Source organism: Pinus tabuliformis, chromosome 3_2 (genome assembly GCF_031772625.1).
Source record: "Pinus tabuliformis cultivar Carrire ecotype Pingquan chromosome 3_2, CPIR1, whole genome shotgun sequence".
Classification (NCBI taxonomy): domain Eukaryota; kingdom Viridiplantae; phylum Streptophyta; class Pinopsida; order Pinales; family Pinaceae; genus Pinus; species Pinus tabuliformis.
Genome location: NC_142302.1, coordinates 102038413 through 102057358, shown reverse-complemented (window position 1 = coordinate 102057358; position 18946 = coordinate 102038413). Strand labels below are relative to the sequence as shown.

The 18946-nt window shown below is 38.3% G+C and overlaps 1 protein-coding gene across 1 annotated transcript in view; it reads left to right on the top strand.

Annotated features, from left to right (window-relative positions):
* The window catches only part of LOC149180047 (uncharacterized), a 130780-nt gene extending 112377 nt beyond the window's left edge, over positions 1 to 18403 (top strand). Inside the window, exons 12-15 of the mRNA XM_089413741.1 lie at positions 16633 to 16891; positions 16998 to 17203; positions 17351 to 17401; positions 17514 to 18403. Of these exons, the coding sequence (XP_089269867.1) occupies positions 16633 to 16891; positions 16998 to 17203; positions 17351 to 17401; positions 17514 to 17801 (804 nt within the window). The 3' untranslated portion in view covers positions 17802 to 18403. The remainder of the gene's footprint in view (positions 1 to 16632; positions 16892 to 16997; positions 17204 to 17350; positions 17402 to 17513) is intronic.
* Positions 18404 to 18946: the final 543 nt, after the last annotated feature.

The following is an 18946-nucleotide window of genomic DNA, read 5'->3' as shown; positions in this document are numbered from 1 at the left end:
ACATGCATGCCTTGAGGAAGAATGATGTAAGCCATTTAGGGAAGATACAACACATGCCTTAGTAACTTATGCCATTAAGGAGATGAATACATGCCTTAGTAACTTTTTCTGTTAAGGAGATGAACACATGCCTTAGTAACTTATGCCATTAAGGAGATGAACACATGCCTTAGTAACTTATGCCATTAAGGAGATGAACACATGACATAGTATCTTATGCCATTAAGGAGATGAACACATGACATAGTATCTTATGCCATTAAGGAGATGAACGCATGACATAAAGGAGAGAGTGTAACATATGCATTAAAGAGAGCGTAAGAGGAATCTTTTATGACATGCCTTTAATGAGTGTAAGAGGAATATGCCATGTCTTTAATGAGAGCATAAGAGAGAGTGTAACGTATCCATTAAGTTAGAGAGAGTAACGTAGAGCCATGAGAGTCATCAAGGAGAGAGAGGTGCAAAGTGATTGAGAGACATGAAGGTAAGGTGACTTGTAATTCATTTTAATAATAATATCATAGTAACATAAAGTAATAATAACAATAATAATATTGATGATTAAGTCGAGATTGAACTATTAGGATTGCTTAATGATAAGTTAAATTGATTTTCCATCAACTATACTTGATTACCAATTGATGCAAGGTGATTTACTATTTTTGGAAAGTCATACTTGAGATGCTAGACATGACTTTCTAATTTTGGAAAGTCACTCCAAAATTGTCAGAAATGAGTTTTTATTTAAGGAAATTCATCCCTAAGTTGCCAATTTTCAACACCTTTTGTACAAATACTTACATAAAGAATAGAGTTGTGGATTCATTCTATGACATGTTGGGGGAATGGTAGCTGATTATTATCATAGATTCATTGTGGTAGCAAGCGTGTGTGTTTCCCTTTTGTAAACAGAGTTTGATCTTCCATTAATGAATGTTGTTTGTTCTTGAGTTTTGGTGCGTCACTTCAGTTTATTTTGATCTTTCTTGGCAATATTAGTTATGTTGGGAATGGCCTCTCAATCTTGGGTAATGTTCTGCCTCTTTATTTTGTTAGATTGCAAATGTGCTTGATTTTTGTTCAATTCACATTCAGATTGCAATGTTTTTAATCTTTGTTCCAAGTGTGTTAATTTAATAAGTTTGAAGAGTTTCATTTCCAGATTACTTTGATTAGCTTTAATGGTTTTACATTGGTTTTTCACTATAGGAGTATCATTGAAGGATCAAGACAACAATAAGCTACTCCAACAAATTTACATAAACATACAAATCCTTGTATGGAAGATTGTAACCCGGAGCTTTTATAGCACTAGTTCTCATCTGACCCAGTGACAAATTGTATAGTGTTAATTTCTAGCAGTTGAATTTGAAAGTTTGCTTGATTTCTTAGTAGTTGCCGACATTAGACTAGGATAGATTATGGACTTTATCCTGCATATATTTTGCTTGCATCTCTAAGTTTCCGATTCTGGTTTGATAATTTAATGTTGTCAATTTAAGCATATACATTGCCGAACATTTTTGGTCCCGCTATCAGGGAGGTGCTAAAAGAGGATTAGAGCATTGGTAGTTTCCTTTTTTATTGTTGCTAGCATTTATGACTTGTAGGAGGAGAAATAGTAAGACTCAAAGACACCTTCATTTCAAAATATTTGAAAAGGGTTCTGGCTTGTTGCATTCACTTGAGTGGGTTTCTCCAAGACCTTGTCATGTTGGTTGTTTTATTTTCCTTTTTGCAAGTGTGTCTTTACTCATGGAAAGAAGAGACTAACTCATGATGAACAAATAACTAGCGACAATAGGTTTTAGTAGCGCAATGCCATTCAAGTACATGATAAATTTTGCTTTGAAATTGTTTTGTTTTAGCATATTTCATTTGCTTCTTTAAAGTAGAAAAGTTTTTCTTTCTATGCTATAAGAACTCCCCTTGTACACTAATCCATATGCAAGACAAGGATTAGCAATTAGCAAAGCAGTATTCAAGAATGATCAAGAACTTGTTGAGTAAAGCCTCCAATAACTTTCTCAAATCCTAGCAACACTTTGTGTCTCCGGATCTCATGAAGAGCAAATCTTGGCAGTAGTCAAGAACATATCCACGTCTTTAGAAGTGATAGAAGTACAAAAGATCCATGAATTACCTCTGCAAAAAAATCTAGAAGCTTTCTCTAATCACCCTTGCCAATGTGTCAAGGAGACTAAAGAATCATGGACCGAGTTTGATGGAGAGAAGCCATTAGAACTTGAGATCGAGGAGTTCTTAATATTCCTATCATCAAATCCCGTATTGAATGTTGGTTTCAGATGACCATATGATCAAAGCACCACTGTTCTTCTTCCACAATTCTTGACACCACATCATTTGAAGCAACTTGTGTCTCATGCTTGGGTATACATTAAAGTATACTTTTCAAACTTGACTATGAGTGCATCTGTAATTCTATTGCGCACATGGCTTCATTGGAATGTTTCTAAACCTCCACACTCATATGATTCACCACAATTTCCTCTTCCTCTTCTTCTGAAATCTGCGAATCTGGAACTTGGCATCCCTTTGTTTTTTTGGTCTGCTTCTTTTTCCTATTTGGGACCTTCTTTGCCTACAAACATGTGTTTTGTAAATGTCCAGTTTGAAAACAAATGCGACACTTGAATGTTGTGTGCTCAAAATCTAGATGCTGTGTCCAATGAAAACTATTATGAATCCCATGGATATGTTGATTTTGGGTAGCATCAGATTTTCTCTAGCTCCAAAATTTTGTGGAGGGGCTAGAATACATGAGATCTCCAAGACCCAGAAAGCGTTTGGAGAAATTCGACCTGAATGAGGAGCTATTAAAATAATTAATATTTTTAATGGGTTCTTAAGTCTAAACTTAGGAAAATAAAAATATTAATGGGTACTAATAAAGATAAGGGTGAGAAGTTTCTAAAAGACAAAGATCAAGTCTGTTTTAATCTTAGCCATTGATCAAGTCTGTTTTAATCTTAGCCATTGATTAGAGACTTAATCTTGGTCATTGATTCATCAACATGAAAAGTATAAGAGAAGACTTGAGGATCATTTGGAGACACACCGACAAATACTTAGTATCCCAAGGAAAATCGATTCTCAAAGAGGAGGAGATCGATTTCAGAGGGAGAGTTGCAGGGTGGAGGAAGAGGAAGGCATCAACAGCAGCCAATGACTGAGGAGGAGGTGACGGAGGGATATCGAGAGACTGCACAGAGGGAAGACGCAATCCAGGAGATGCAGTCCTCACGCAGGTTGACGCAGAGTGACGTAGAAGTGGGAGAAGGGTCTCTAGGGTGTCAGAAAGTTTCCAAGAGAGGGATGAACTTTGCTTTAGGTGTTTTCTCTCAGTAGTGTCTCAATTTCTCTGTAAAATCATTCCTTGTAAAGTGATTGTTGCTGAAGATTAATAAAACCCTCATTTGCTGCACCGGTTTTCCCACATTGGGTTTTTCCAGGGACAATTGTCCAAAAACAACTGTGTTGATGTGATTGGTTCTTGTGCTTGTATATCACTGTTATTTTCTCTATGTAATTATGTGATAACTGCAGTAGAATTTATTTTAATATTTACTGAAGGGATTTCATAAATAACTTATTGTGAGAAATAAGTAGGTGAAATAAATCAGTCGCTGTAGTAGAATTTCATATTTGGAAATTTTCACAGGATAAAGTCAGGTAAGCCTTTGCTACGATTTACTTCTACACATATTCTGGCGAAGGTAAAAATTCCTTTGTTAGTTCGTTCTAAATCTGTCTTTATGTATTTTGTCAAAGTGTTTCCAATTCCCTCTAATACCTGGTGGTGCCAAACAGGAAGAGGAAGATTATGCAATCTCTCCCATATCGACATTTTTGAAACCACCATTGTATTGGCATCAAAACTTGGGAACCATAGAGTGATTAAAAGACCCGCTCTCCCCCAAAACTATGGCCCCTCATTTTGGGCATAATCCAAATCCTTCTGTGTGTCAAATTGAACGATAAAAAATCCATTTGAACATAGATGGATGTTGCAGTTGGGAGTCCAATTAGAGAAATCCCACGAATCAATGATTAATGCACAAACGAAGCAATTTGTTTTTATCTTCAATTAAAAGGCTGATAGAGGTTGTATAATGTATGGATGGTAGTGGCACTATATGGCGACTAACAAAAGTTTGTACAGTAGCAACGGATTGTACAATAATGACAGTGGCAACGACAATGTACAACAATAATATGTATGGATGTAGATATCGTGGATGTGGGTCAACATAGATTGATCCCTTCAAATTTTTCAGTGCACCGAGCTTTCTTGAACTATAAAGGCCAAAGGCCAAGATCAAAGAAACTCTGAAAATTTGTGTGGCCTAAAGCTTGCAGTTATATTGACAAAGGTAATGAGTTTTTGACCAAAGATCTAGTGGCCAAGAACCAAGATCTGACTTTTCTCTAATGCCAAATGTGACAACCAATCTAGTTCACCAATTCCAAAATATTTGGAATATAAAGAAATCTATTTAGGAAAATAAATATATATAAAATGTATAAGAAAGATATGACAATATTACAAATGAAGGTCCCATATATATCCTTAAGCAGGGCGCATTTCACCAAGAGATGTGTGCTTTCATCACATTGTCTCTTCATAATTATTAATTGTTAATTGATTATGGATTATTTATAATATTACATTGCCTTCCCTTTTAGAAGTGCTTTGTCCTGAAAGTAGATTAAAGGAAAGGCTTCATATCTCTACTTTGGTGTGCAATGTCTTTGCATAACTCTTGGTTTTAGATGCTGTCATGGTTGATGATATGAGATGGTATGAAACTCTGAGTGTTGAGCATGTGCTTTTGTTTGAAGATATACTTTGAGAAGGCTTATGATTGGATTGATTGGTCCTTTGTCACAAAGATGTTGACATGTTTGGGGTTTTGGACCACAGTATGTAGTTGGGGTTAATAGTCTTTTCTTTGATGCCATTGTGTTTGTTTTGGTATGTAATTCCTTGTTTTCATGGATTCTATTGCATATTTCTATTTGAAAGGGGCACCCTTTTGCCCCTATCTTTCTGTGTTGACCATTGTTGCGTTGGGCTATCTCTTGGAGATTGCTCGCATCTAGGAGTAGTTGCAGGGCATCTTTTCTTGTTGATGGCTTAAAGATGGTGAATAATCACTTCATACATAACTCTCTCTTATCTGTTTAGGCAGATAGAACTTTTGAGGTTACTTGGGCACATCTAGATCTGTTTTGTTAAATTTTTGGTGTTGTGGTTAGCAATCATAAGACGAACTTTTGTTTGGTTAGATTGGATAGTCTGCTTGGGTGGTTTGTCTTGGAACATCCCCTCCCCAATGCACTGAACCCTGTAACCACAAACCATGTGGAACCATCGCTGAAGCATCCCTAGAACTGTGCTTCCAAAAAATGGAACTACGCTTCGAGCTTAATGTGCACAATTACAAGAAATTTGGAACTGCCATGTGCCAAACGATGCTCTCTTCATGCTTCCTGGACACTCCCTAGATGCTTCTTAGATTCTCCCTAATGGTCACGTTAAATTCTTGAAGTAAAAGTTACATTCTAACATTCTCTTTTATCTTTCCATAATTTTTTAACATTACCATTTGTTGTTTTAGGATGTTTGAGAGTGGTTCCAACCTCAGTGGACTTCATACAGAGAAAATAGAATTTTCATATCCCATTAAAAAATCAGCTGGCTTAACATTTTTTTGGATTTCAAGATCAATGGGATCGCATATTTTCATTAGATTCTATCACTTATGAGGGTATGTGATTGGCATTTAATTTAGAGCACCAAGCCCTGTATGTACCCTAGTGTTGGTGGTGTTGATTGTTGAACTCTTTTGTCATGGCCTTAGCAAAGATGTACCCTTCACTGAAATTAAAATCATTGATCAATCATGCTAAGCTTTTTCTACCATATTTGAAGGTTTGTATTAGGCAGTTTGATCAAAATAGGTGGTCTTGATTGATGTTCCTAGAGAATCGAGGTAGAGACAAAGGCTAGACAAGAGGAGAAGAATGAAGGATGATACTAGTGATGAGATCCTAATATAAGTGATGGTGGAATATTGTTTGTTAATGATGCTCGTTTTTTATGGATTTGGTAGTAGCAAACATGTGTTCTAGTCTCAGATGATGCTAAGAGGCTAAGGAACACAAGATCTCCAAAACCCAGAATAGGTTTCGTGAGATAAGCTTGGGAAACACCTTAATTAAATTAATTTGCTAAGAATTAAAATATTTCCTAAGTCTTACTTAGGAAAAGTGGTAAATTAAAGTTAATTAATTAAGGTAATTTGATTTTTCTCTAGAGACTTCTATTGATGGAGTCAAAGTGATTTAAACCATTGATCGAGATTAGATCTTGGCTGTTGGTTGCCCAACAAAAGATTATAAGAGAAATTCGAGGGCTTGGAGAGAGGCATAAGTGATCAGTGGTATTTTGAATAGTTTGACTATCCAGTTTGCAGTGTTCAGCGAGGGCGCAATTGAAGCTAAGGAAGAACATTAGAGAGAGGGAGCAATAGAGATTTGGGAGTAGAGATTAGGAGAAGAGATCCCCAGTGATTTTCAAGTGTCAGAGTGGCAGGAAAAGGGAGGCTGAATTATTTGCAGAGGAGGTTGTATAGAGCAGTGCGAATAGCCAAAAACCTCAGTGTGAGTTGCCAGGAGAAGCATCGTTTCAGTTACTAGTGCCTGAATCTATTCTTGGGAGGCAGAGCGAATTGTTTCTAGAGGCAGAGGGAGGCTAGATGTCAAACCTGGAGGCAGTTTTCGGGTTGTACGAATTTCCTTCAGCCAACAGTAAGTACTACAGGAAGGCAATGCGGATTCCAATTTGTGGTATGAGTGGCCCGGAGGAGGCCGAGTTTGATAGGATGTCTCCAACATGTTTTGCTAGTAGATTTCCATAGGTTTGCCATTTAGACAACCAATTGTAAAATTTCTCAAATTGTTGCATAACAGTACAACTCTCATCTGCTACATTAGTTTTCCCTTAGAGATTTTCTAGGGATATTTGTCCAAAAACAACAATGTTTTTTTTCTGTGTGTGCATCTATTTCTCAATTCCAGTTTTTATATTTCTACAATGTATTTTTATTGTGAAGAATGCTTCAATGAATTATTTACTATTTGCCATTAATAATTAACAAAAGACAAATAAACTTCTTTCGATTAGGAGAATAATTTCTAGTTGTTGCATTCAAGGAATTTTCACATGGCATTAGAACAGAGAAGATTGGAGCAAAGGCTCTAGGCGAAAGGAAGTGAAGTTGTGTAATTGCGGAGGGAGATCTAAAGGACAAAATTTCAAATTTGTGCAGGCCAACCGGACAGTGCAAATTTCTGGAGGCAAAAAATTGATATCCAGTTCAGGGTGAAAGAAAAGTTTGATTTGCCTCGGAGCAGTAGTAGCAGGCAGTGGGATTGCCGGTAAGGGTTTCCGGTGAGCAGATCAATGAGTTTGGAGAGCAGAGCTAGCGCAGTGATTTTGCAACAAGTGTTTTGCAGTTGCATATCGACACTGGGAAGGAAGAGAAAAACAAACCGAGAGGGAATTTCTAGACATTCTTAGAAGGGTTCCAGTTTTCCAGTTGAGGGAAAGGAGGCCATAGTTTCCAATAGAAAAGACAATTTGCAGGTAGTTCAATTGCCAGTTTGAGTTATACTGTTAGCCAGTGTGCGTTGCAGAGGTTGCAGATTGTGTGCAAGTTCCAGATGGAGGTAGAGTGAGCATCTTCAGTGTTCAACAATAAGTCGTGATAGTGCCAGAAAGAGTTTCTGGAGGCAAGATTGAAGTCCCAGAGTAGTACTACACAATCGAGTGCTAGTTGCAGGCAGGGGTGCAAGTAGCAGGGAGCAGATAAAGGTGATTTTCTGAAAGGAGAAAGAGATTTCCAGCGTATAGTTCTCCAGTTTATTTGAGTTTTGCAGAGATGGCCACAACAGGTCTCAGAGATCAGGACAGATTGGACAAATCCTCTAACTTTGGCATTTGGAAGGCTAGGATGCAATTCCTTCTGGATGAGCACACCTTGAAGGAATTTGTGATAGCAATGATGGTTGAGCTTACAGATCCACAACAGTTGGTAACCTTCAAGAAGGAGATGGCCAAAGCCAAGAGGATGGTCCTAGATAGAGTTCGAGATCATATTGTCTCACATATTGCAGACAAGAATACAACAAATGACATGTGGGATGCTGTTGTAAAGTTCTATAAGGATCCATCTGAGAATCTGAAAATGATTCTCAAGGAGAAGCTCGGGACAACTAAGATGCACAAGGGTGAGAACGTTACCCCCCATCTCACTAGGATTCAGGGTGTCAGAGATGAACTTGTAGTTGTAGGAGAGAAACCATTTGATAGTGAGATAGTGTGCACAACACTCAATAGGTTCTCCAAGGAGTGGCGTACATTCGTCCAAGTGATTTCTAAGCGAGATACACTTCCTGGTTGGGAGTGCCTATGGAGTGACTTCACTTAGGAGGAGCTGAGGCTCAGTCTCATTGATGGTCCTAGAAGCAGCAACGACAAGGGACCAAAGTTGGAGAAGGAGGAGAATGTAGCCCTTGCAGGAAAGGGAAAAGTGAAGAAGGGTCCCAATCAGGGACACAACTCGAAGGTAGAAAAGAAGAAGGACCTGCCAATGGTCAAGTGCTTTGGATGTGATGAGTTTGGGCACTACGTCACCAAGTGCCCCAAGGGAAAGGACAAGCAGGGGAAGAAAACTACAACATCGACAAAGATTGATGACTTATTCGCTAGATTGGAGGATGAGTTCGCTATGTTTGCAGCGTTATCCTTAGATGGATGAGGAGTATGATACTCTAGTATGCCAAATCGGGCAGGATCCATGGGAGGAGCAGCATGAGGTCTAGCTCTAGCCCTAAAAGGCTTGATCAGTAGATCAGATCTAGTTGCTATTCTTCACATGGATCAATACCTTTGCTATAGTGGTCAACAGTGATAGAGTAGAAGGAAGATTGAAAGGTTAGCAAGGAGCAACCAGATACTTCAGAGACAATGCAGATTTAGTTGCAGTCACATACTAGAGAGGTAGTTGCAGAGCCAGTTAGGCACAATCAAGTTCTCAGTAGACTGTGCAAACCTAGTTGCAGTCAAAGACTCAAGGGACAGGTGCAAAGCTAGTTGTAGTGACTCAATAGATTAGAGAGAGTTGAGACTCAAAGGGAGTCTAGCTTCTGAGGGAGCAGTCCCATGGAAGCTTGATCTTCAGGTTTTGAGGTGGTTAGTACACACAATAACAGTGATAGCAGGAGTGCACACTGCAAAGGCATAAAAAATGTGAGATTAGAGTATGTGCAATAGCATGGTGGACAATGTTTTACAAAGTACTTTTCTTCACAGTGATTTCCAGTGATAGGGAGTCAGTTTAGCTTGAAGAGTGAAGGAAGGAGGTATAACAAATGTCAGATATCAACAACGTGGATTAGTCTGGCTACAACATGTTCCAAAGACCAACAGGTGGCTGATATACTCACGAAGGCTCCAGGGAGAGCCAAGTTCGTCTATTTCAGAGAACAAATGAGTATAGTGGAGAACGCATTCCTCGCTTAGAGGGAGTGTTTGTTTTTGATGGATTTGGTAGCAACAAACATATTTTCTTGTCTCAGATGATGCTAGGAGGCTAAGAAACACGAGATCTCCAAAACCCAGAAAAGGTTTCGCAAGATAAGCTTAGGAAACGCCTTAATTAAATTAATTTTCCAGTAATTAAAATATTTGTTAAGTCTAACTTAGGAAAACTGGTAAATTAATGTTAATTAATTAAGGTAATTCGATTTTGCTCTAGAGACTTCTATTGATGGAATCAAAGCGATCTAATCTATTGATCGGGATTAGATCTTGGCCATTGGTTGCCCAACATAAGATTATAAGAGCAAGTCGAGGGCTTGGAGAGAAGCTTAAGTGATCAATTGTATTTTGAGCAGTTCGACTGCCCAATTTGCAGTGTTTAGCAAGGGCGCAGTTGAAGCTATGTAAGAGCATCAGAGAGAGGGAGCAATATAGATTTGGGAGCAAAAATCTGGAGAAGAGATCCCCAGTGATTTTCCAGTGTCAGAGTGGCAGGAAAAGGGAGCCCAAATTATTTGTAGAGGAGGTCATACAGAGCAGTGCGAATAGCTAGAAACCCTAGTGCGAGTTGTCGGGAGAAGCATCGTTTCAGTTGCTAGTGCCCGGATCTATTCGTAGGAGGTAGTGCAAATTGTTTCCAGAGGTAGAGGGAGGCTAGACGTCTTGCTTGGAGGCAGTTTCCAGGTTGTACAAATTTCCTTTAGCATACAGTGTGTACTACAGGAGGGTAGTGCGAATTCTAGTTTATGGTGGGATTGGCTTGGAGGAGGCCAAGTTTGCTTGTAGAGGGGGACAGGGTGTCTCCAACATATTTTACCAGTAGATTTCCGGAGATTTGTGAATTAGGCAACCAATTGTAAAATTTCTCAAATTGCTACATAATAATAAAGCCCGCATCTACTCCACTGGTTTTCCCTTTGATTTTTGCTAAGGATATTTGTCCAAAAACAACGGTGTTATTTTTATGTGTGTGCATCTATTTCTCTGTTCCAATTTTTATATTTCCGCAACATATTTTTATTGTGAAGGATGCTTCAGTGAATTATTTGCTATTTGCCATTAATAATTAACATAAGACAAATAAATTGCTTTCAGTTAGGAGAATAATTTCTAGTTGTTGCATTCAAGGAATTTTCACAAAGGAGTGGTGGAACATGCGTGGCGTTGCTAGCCCACAATTACAACATTTGGTAGCATGGGCGCTTTCACAATTGGTGGACACTTCTTCTATAGAGAGGTGTTTAACAACTAGCTCAGTTTATTGTTTTGGACCTTTTGGTCTTCATATTTCGGTGAGTAGATGACCTATTTTGTAAACATAATAACTATTTGGTCATGTTATTGTTGATAGTTGTTAGATAACCTATTTCATTCTATAAGTTAATGCTCTACATTTTATCATATGACTTAAAAATTTGTATGTCTATTTGTAATTGATCAAATCTAGATTCTAGAAGGTTGATGCTCAAGTAAATAATCATTAATGTACTATGTATGCCATTTCTATCTTGATTTATGTACAAATATTCATGCTTTCATATATTTTGCAACTAATTTGGCATTTTGGATTTTTTATATTATAAATGCAATATATATATATGTGTGTGTGTGTGTGTGTGTACACACACACACATGATAGATGCTTCTGGGATGTTTCCCTTCCAAGGATTTTTGGAAAATGATGCTTCCGATGCTCCACTTCTAAAAAATGCACCCTCTTTGTCCCTGCTTCATGCAACATTGACTTCGACTTATGTTTGGCTGGGGTCATTTTACGGTTTTTTGGCATCGGGTCTCTGACTAGTTACTATGTGGGATTGGTGTCATGAACAACATCAGAACAAGCTTGGTTTCTTGCATTATAAAGACCTCCCTTTTGTTGGAAGGAATATTTAGGCTTCCCACATCTAATGTCTCATGTTTGTTGAGTCAAATTTAGTTTCAATGTGTGGAGAATATTTTGCGATCCTACCAATGGGAAAAGTTTGGTGGTGTGGTGGGCCTTCCAATGGTCTCATGGGATGTGTGTATCATGGTCAAATATGATAAGGGGCTTGGATTGATTCATGTCGCTTTGTAGTGGAGCATCCTTGCTGCCAAGTGGGTGGTGCATTGCTTGGAGGTGGTCATGCCTTGGCAAGTGTTGCATCATAGATTGCTTACTACTCATCTTGTTGGCAAGCTTCAAAGGGTGTTGGCTTGTGTGACATTATCCCCCCCAACTTGTTCTAGGTTTTAAGGTCATTTGTATTTAGGATTATTTGTTTAACTTGGAAGATGGTAGTGGGTTTGGTAAGATGACATACAGGGGCCAGTAGAGCAAGTTGGGATTTGGTACATCAACCTATTTGTAGCTAAAGGTTCTTATATTGCAGAGCTACTACATTCTACTGTCGTTGATTGAGTACGAAGGGCATCTTCCTTTTGCAAGGCCTATTGGATCTAGTGGTTTTCTCCTTGAAGGATTGGTGTACTCTAGTATGTGAGCATGTTTGCTGCCCTTGGAATGATAAACTATAACTAAGCTTTATGGGCTAGTCCCTTAGGAAAATGTGTTCGATTGAATATTGCATTGCAAGGGCCATTCTGGTGGGATTGGGTGTGGAATTGCTAAATTTTAAGCACATGGTAAGTAGATTATGCACTCAAAAAATCACCGCTAAAGTTAGTTGACTAAAAACTTTGGTCTTAAAATAAAATTGCAACTTATGAATGCTTTAATCTATAAAACAACATACTGAATACACAAAAAAATACATAGAATCATATGCTTTGCATCAAGACTCAAATTTGTATATTTGTTTTTATTCGAATCTAAAAGCAATAAGCTATTGCACTCTTAGACTAATAACTATTTGAAGTGCTTAGTTGTTTGCTCTCAAACTCAAACCCTAACCCTAATGCGCCTTTTGGCATGGATAGATGAGCCAAGTGGAGTGCACCTGTGCTGGAGATGAATTGAGGCATGCAAGCATCCTGCACCTAAAGATTTGCACTCAAATATTGAGTACCCACATTCATGATTTCTTCCTCTATTTAGGGAATTACACCTTCTAACTAATTGTACATGCAACCACTAACTAAAGCAAAATTGAGAAGTAGAACTGAATTACTAAATATCGAAAAACATATAAATTGGAAATGACCTAGGGATGGTGCATACATGCTTTTGACATGCTTGTTCCCTCTCTCTCTTTCCTTCATAAATGCTCTTGCACCCTCGTTAACTGCTGTATAGAATTGTTGAAGGAGGTCATATTGTTACTTGTATCTATTTTGCTAGAAGTGGGAGGTGCCATAGCTAGAACACAATTTGAGCTATACACAAGGAAAAACTAACACTTTCTCTTGGAAAAGTGTTCTCCACCACCTTAATGATTTCTTTAATCATCTTGAACTTCCCCTTTGCCAGGGCTTGGTCAAGATAACAACAACAATATGCCCTTCTTCAATAGTTCTATACAACAACTAATGAAAGTGTAGGGGCATTTACGGAGGAGAGAGAGAGAGAGAGAGAGAGAGAGAGAGAGAGAGAGAGCATTGCTCCCGTTTGGACCTTATCTTTGATGGAGTGGTACCTAATCTCAATATGCCTAGATTGATCCTGGAACACTAGCTTCTCAGGGAGTTTGATATAACTTTGGTATTAACTTGTCTAACTTTGGTATTAACTTAGATTCTGATCCTTCATCTTTGCTATTAACTTGCGAAACCAAATGGCTTCACAACTAGCAATGTTGGCTACCATGTAATCTAACTTTGTTGAGTAAAGTTCCATTGACTCTTGCTTCTTGCTGAACCTGGTAACCATACATGAACCCAAACTAAAGCAACATGTTGAAGTGCTCCTCTAGTCACTAGCACTGCCTGTCCAATTAGAATATGTAACCCCATGCAACACCAACTCTCCGTTACCAACATAACTTCGACGAAATGCATTGTGCCTTCAAGTACTAGAGCACATGTTTTGTAGCAACCTAATGAAATTGCCTAGGCTCCACCATATATTGGCTCAATGTGTTGACTATAAAACAAATATCGGGTTTGGTATTTCCTATATACATGAGGAACCTATCAATTTCCTTTCCATAGATGGATTAATCACTTCTAAATCTAAATCAACAAATGACCTAAGATTTGCAACAAAAGTAGTAGCCATGGGCTTATAGCCCATCATTTGAAATGTACTTAGAATCTCAGAGGAAGAACTCACCTAGACTTTGGCACACCTCGAGGCCCAAGAAGTATCAATATATTTGAACTAGCTGAACTATAAGATTATCCACAAATAGGACAAAAACAAGTTGATTAGAATCATCAAACAAATAATAAAGATTGGGATTTGCATCTATTTCAGAGAAACCCAATCCGAAAAAATACTCATTGATTTTGGAGGACCATGCACTTGGTCATTGTTTTAAACCAAGGTCTTACTTTAATCTGCAAACCCATGAAACTCAAAGTCTCTTGTTTGATTTATGTACACCTCAATCAGATCATTAGAAAACATTGTTTTTCCATCCATTTGATGTAAATGCTAACCAAAGGTTAATGCTAAAGACAATGAATTTGATGGAGGTATACCTGGCAACAGGAGCAAAAGTCTTCTCATATTCCACTTCCTCTCTCTTGGAGAAACCTCTAGCCGAAAATCAAGCTTTGAACTTATTATGCTACCATTTGCTGCATGCTTAACCTTGTACATCCATCTGGAGTCAATCACTAACTTCCCCTTTAGTCTAGGGACAATCTCCCACAAATCATTCTTCATGGAGGAATTGTCATCGTACATCATGGCATCCTATTAAACTTGTTGACCTATTGCCTCTCCTAAACTAGAAGGCTTTGCATCAATGATTAAAGACATCAATGACCACAAACTTCAAAAACAACTTAGGAGGATTATTTACCCATAAGAAGTCTTAGGAGCTCCAACTTGCTCCTGTGTATCATGTAATGTCTTGCTAAACCACCTAGGATTATGGAATGAATTGGAGGATAAAGAGGCATCTGCTGCACCCTCAGAAGCTTGCTAAGATGGATCTGATTTCTTTGGGATTTGTGGGTCTGCCTTTCGAGCAACAAGTTCCTTTACCTTTTTATTCTCTATTGGAGGTTCCAAAGACTTGGAGGACAATGCATCCTTGTCAAACTTGACATCTCTGCTCACAACTCTCTTCTGCTGAAATGGGATGTAGAGACTCTAAGCTTTAGAGTTCTCAATTTAACCCAAAAAACAACTCTTTATGCTAGAAGGTTCCAGCTTAGTCCTGTCTTCATAAACAATATGAATATATGCAGGAGAACCAAAAACATCAAAGTGTTCTACTTAAGGCTTCTCACCTGTGAATGCCTCCTTCAGCGTCTTGTCCCTCAAGACTTTGTTGGATACCTGTTCATAATATAGACAGCTGCAAGACATGCTTCTATGTATAGACACATGAGTGAATCTAGATCAGGAATGATAGATCTAGCTCTCTCTTTCATGGACTTGTTCTTCCTCTCAGCAGCCTCCTCCTGTTGAAGGTTGTACGGAATAGTGAATTGCTTCTTGATTTTTGCTTTCCTGCAAAAGTGTCAAATTCCTTGGAGGTATACTCTGCTTCATTGTTAAATCTCAACACTTCAATCTTCGTTCTTGTCTAATTTTTGCGATAGCTTTAGACTCTTGAAACTTCTCCAGGAACTTATCCTTGCTTTTCATGAAGTAAATCAAGGACTTCCTATAGGTATCATCAATTTTGAAACATGATTACTATTACCTAATAAAGAAGTTGAGATCATGGCTCCACATACATCTAAGGGTTCTTTCTGTTCCTCTCTTATCATTCGTGGCAGGTGGAGGATCGATTGGTCCCGACATGTAGACTGAAAGGCAGGTTGCTGTTACCAGTTATGCATGTCCTATTTTGAAGCTGTTGGCGCATCATAAAGTATATAGCAAATTTGTCAGCTTAAGAATCTCTCTTGACCTATGCTTGCTGCTAGGAAAAACAACCTTGGCATGCTTGTTGAATGCACAACCTTTGCACATTTCATTCTTCTCAACCTTGAAATTTTATAATACTCGTGTCATTCAATATTGACAAGGCTGCATAGTGCAAATGACCTAGACTCAAGTTATCACTATGATGCACTAGGGCAATCACAAGATTTCCCTCCACCTTGTATAGGCCACCCTCTTGAACACCTTTGGCCAAAGGTTCTACGCATCTCTTTTGGATGAGGACCTGGTGATCATCATACTGAACAATGCATCCTAGGTCTGTCATCACTGAAACAGAAAGTAGATTCTTAGTTAAACTATGTATATGTAAAACACCATTGAGCGCAAGGATATCACTTGATGCCATTTGCAATGAGATAGGGGTCCACAAGAAGTTCAAATGCATGTAGGGCTTGTTTTCCTTATTTCATTCACTCTTGGTAGCAGGAAAACGCTCCTTTGTCTTGAACTCCTGCAGATAAAATAACTGACAAATTCTGTCCCAGTGGAATCTGATTCTCGGTCTCTGCTCATAGCCACTCAAAACTGGAACAAACAAGTTCACAGGCTGTACCTAGGCAACTAGACTTTATAGATAAGTTTCATTGGGGTTTATGCTTGGTCTCTACCCATAGCCTGTGAGAAACCATGTGAAATTGGAACAAAGAATTTCACAAGCTGTAACTAGGAAAATTGACTTTATACATGAGTGTCTTTGGAGAATTGTAATTTGTTCTGGTTTCAGAAATTGAAATATGATAAGAATGCTGATAAGTGGTTTTAGTTAACAAAATCAATTTCACGCCATTTCCTTTTTCTTCAAGAGAGAGATCACTTCTTTAGTGAGCATCAAGAATTTCCACAAATTTTCAGAATATTCCAGTGCATGCATGTTGTACATAATGATGAACTGTAAGGCCATCATGATGCTACATTTTTTTCTTAAATATAGTATTCTCTGGTGAGAGTGTCATGTAGGACTGCTACTATTAAAGCTGCAAATTTCATTGGACAGGGTCATCATTTGGATTTACGGCTTGTGCGGAATCAATGGCTCTTGATTGATCCAGGGGCTGAGTGTCTTATGTCAGAAGCGAATGAAGATAAAACTGCAAGTGATTTCCGAGAATTGGGTCAAAGATTGGCAGAAGAAGTTGCTGGTTTCTTGAAAACTAAATTCAGCTCAGCTTCAAAGATTGCTTCATATGGGAGTTTCAGGCTTAGTTTTGTCGGACATTCAATTGGGAATATCATTATCAGAACTGCTTTAACAGGTACATTTCTTTCCAACAGAGGGCCCGTCCCTTTTTATTTTTTAAGAACTGTGCTTTTGCTGACAAAAGGAAATATAATATGAGCTGATGGTTCTTGGAATTCCAGATGCTGCAATGAAACCATACTTGAGTAACCTGTACACCTTCCTGTCCATTTCTGGACCTCATTTGGGGTATTTGTACAGTTCAAATGCTCTCTTCAACTCTGGATTGTGGCTTTTCAAAAAACTCAAAGGATCTCCTTGTATGCATCAGCTAACATTTACTGATGAAGCAGATATCCAAAACTCATTTCTGTTCAAGCTAAGCCAGGTTTCACTGCAAAATGAGTTTGTTCCCCTTGAATACTTGGGCATAATGTGATATTATGAAATCTAAAATAAGTCATAACTATTTTTCATGTTAAATTTCTTACTTGGTCCATAGACTGAACCAATTCTTCTGATGTACTTGCTTCAGGAAAAAACTCTCGAGAACTTCCAAAACATAATTTTAGTCTCCTCACCACAGGTAGTTCCAGGGAAAGTCCTCATCTTTTTGCTTTATGTCTTTTCTTTCTCTTCATTATATTGCAGGCGAAGTGTTACACTAATCCTAAGTTAATGCATCTATGAATAATCAGGACCGTTATGTACCTTACCATTCAGCCCGAATTGAAATGTGCCAAGCAGCATTGCGAGATTCGAGGAAAGGACCATCTTATACAGCCATGTTGAAAAATTGTCTGAATGAAATACTGTCTCCTGCTACATCTGATCGTATATTTATACGTGGTGATGTGAATTTTGACACTTCCTCTCAGGCCCTCACGTTGAACAATTTTATTGGTCGGGCTGCTCATATTGAATTCCTGGAAACTGATAATTTTGTCAGATTCATAATGTGGTCATTTCCCAAGCTGTTTTCTTGATCTTGTTGGCAGTGTATTGTTTATCATCTGATGATAACATGGGAATAGAGCATCTTTCTGTGTCCCTGCAAGAAAGCACTGTAAATGATAACAGTTCACATGTTGGAAGAGCTGAAATATGCAAATTACATGACCTACGAAACAGATGCATTGCCATGTAGAGGTTTTCATGGTGGCATAACTGCTATTATCTTTTGATTTTTCAGCCCACTGCACTGAATGACATAACTCTTAATGTGAAAAGATGTTGCTAAGCATCCTATCATGGTGCCTTAAAAAGCAATATCTCTCGCTTTACCGGAGTCTATGATAGATGGCAATCAATTCTGTACTACAGGCACATCTCAATGGGAAGCACAGAAATTTGCAAACTCAGGAATTTTTGGAGACTCTTAGAGATATTGTAGCGGATTGATTGGTTTATGCTTAACATTTTATCTTCACAAAAGAGTTACTTGAGAGAGAATTTTAAGGGGACATTCTATTATATTTGATGTTATAGTTGAAGAGCTTAAGACAATTCTGCGGAAACCTGCCAACTTTTCAAGAATCCTGCATTTGATGCCAATGGACCATATATGGACCAACCTTTTGGAATGCCATCTCGTGCAAATCCTTGAGAAGAGTGATGCATATTAAAATAACCTTTTGGAATGCTACCTTGTGCTTACTCTTGGCCGAAAAACGGCTTAGGCACCTAACGTTAACTGCAGAGGAATGTACTACTACAGTCATGCAATTATTGTATATTCATATTCATTTGGTGGCTATTGACGATTGTACATTATATAGCAAAGTGCCAGCTCTGCAATAAAGATTTTACTATTGCCTTTCATGCCATCGAAAACTATGTTTGCTTTCAAATTTCTATCGCTTCGGCGTTCTGGTTGTTATTTCTATATTTAGATTGTGCTCTGTTATGGTGTGAATAATGCTTGCACACTGTTGGCCATGAAGGAGGCTTTATAGTCATGATATATCAGATTCATAGCTTGTTTGTTACTATATGACATGTCTTGATCTGGGAAAATTTTTGAGGCCCATTACCTTCTTCAATAATGTCAATCCAAAGCTTGGAGTGTAACATTATAGGAGGATGCGAGCAAAATCCGCTGTCCTGGTGGTATGTCTTAGAGGTGTCTAAC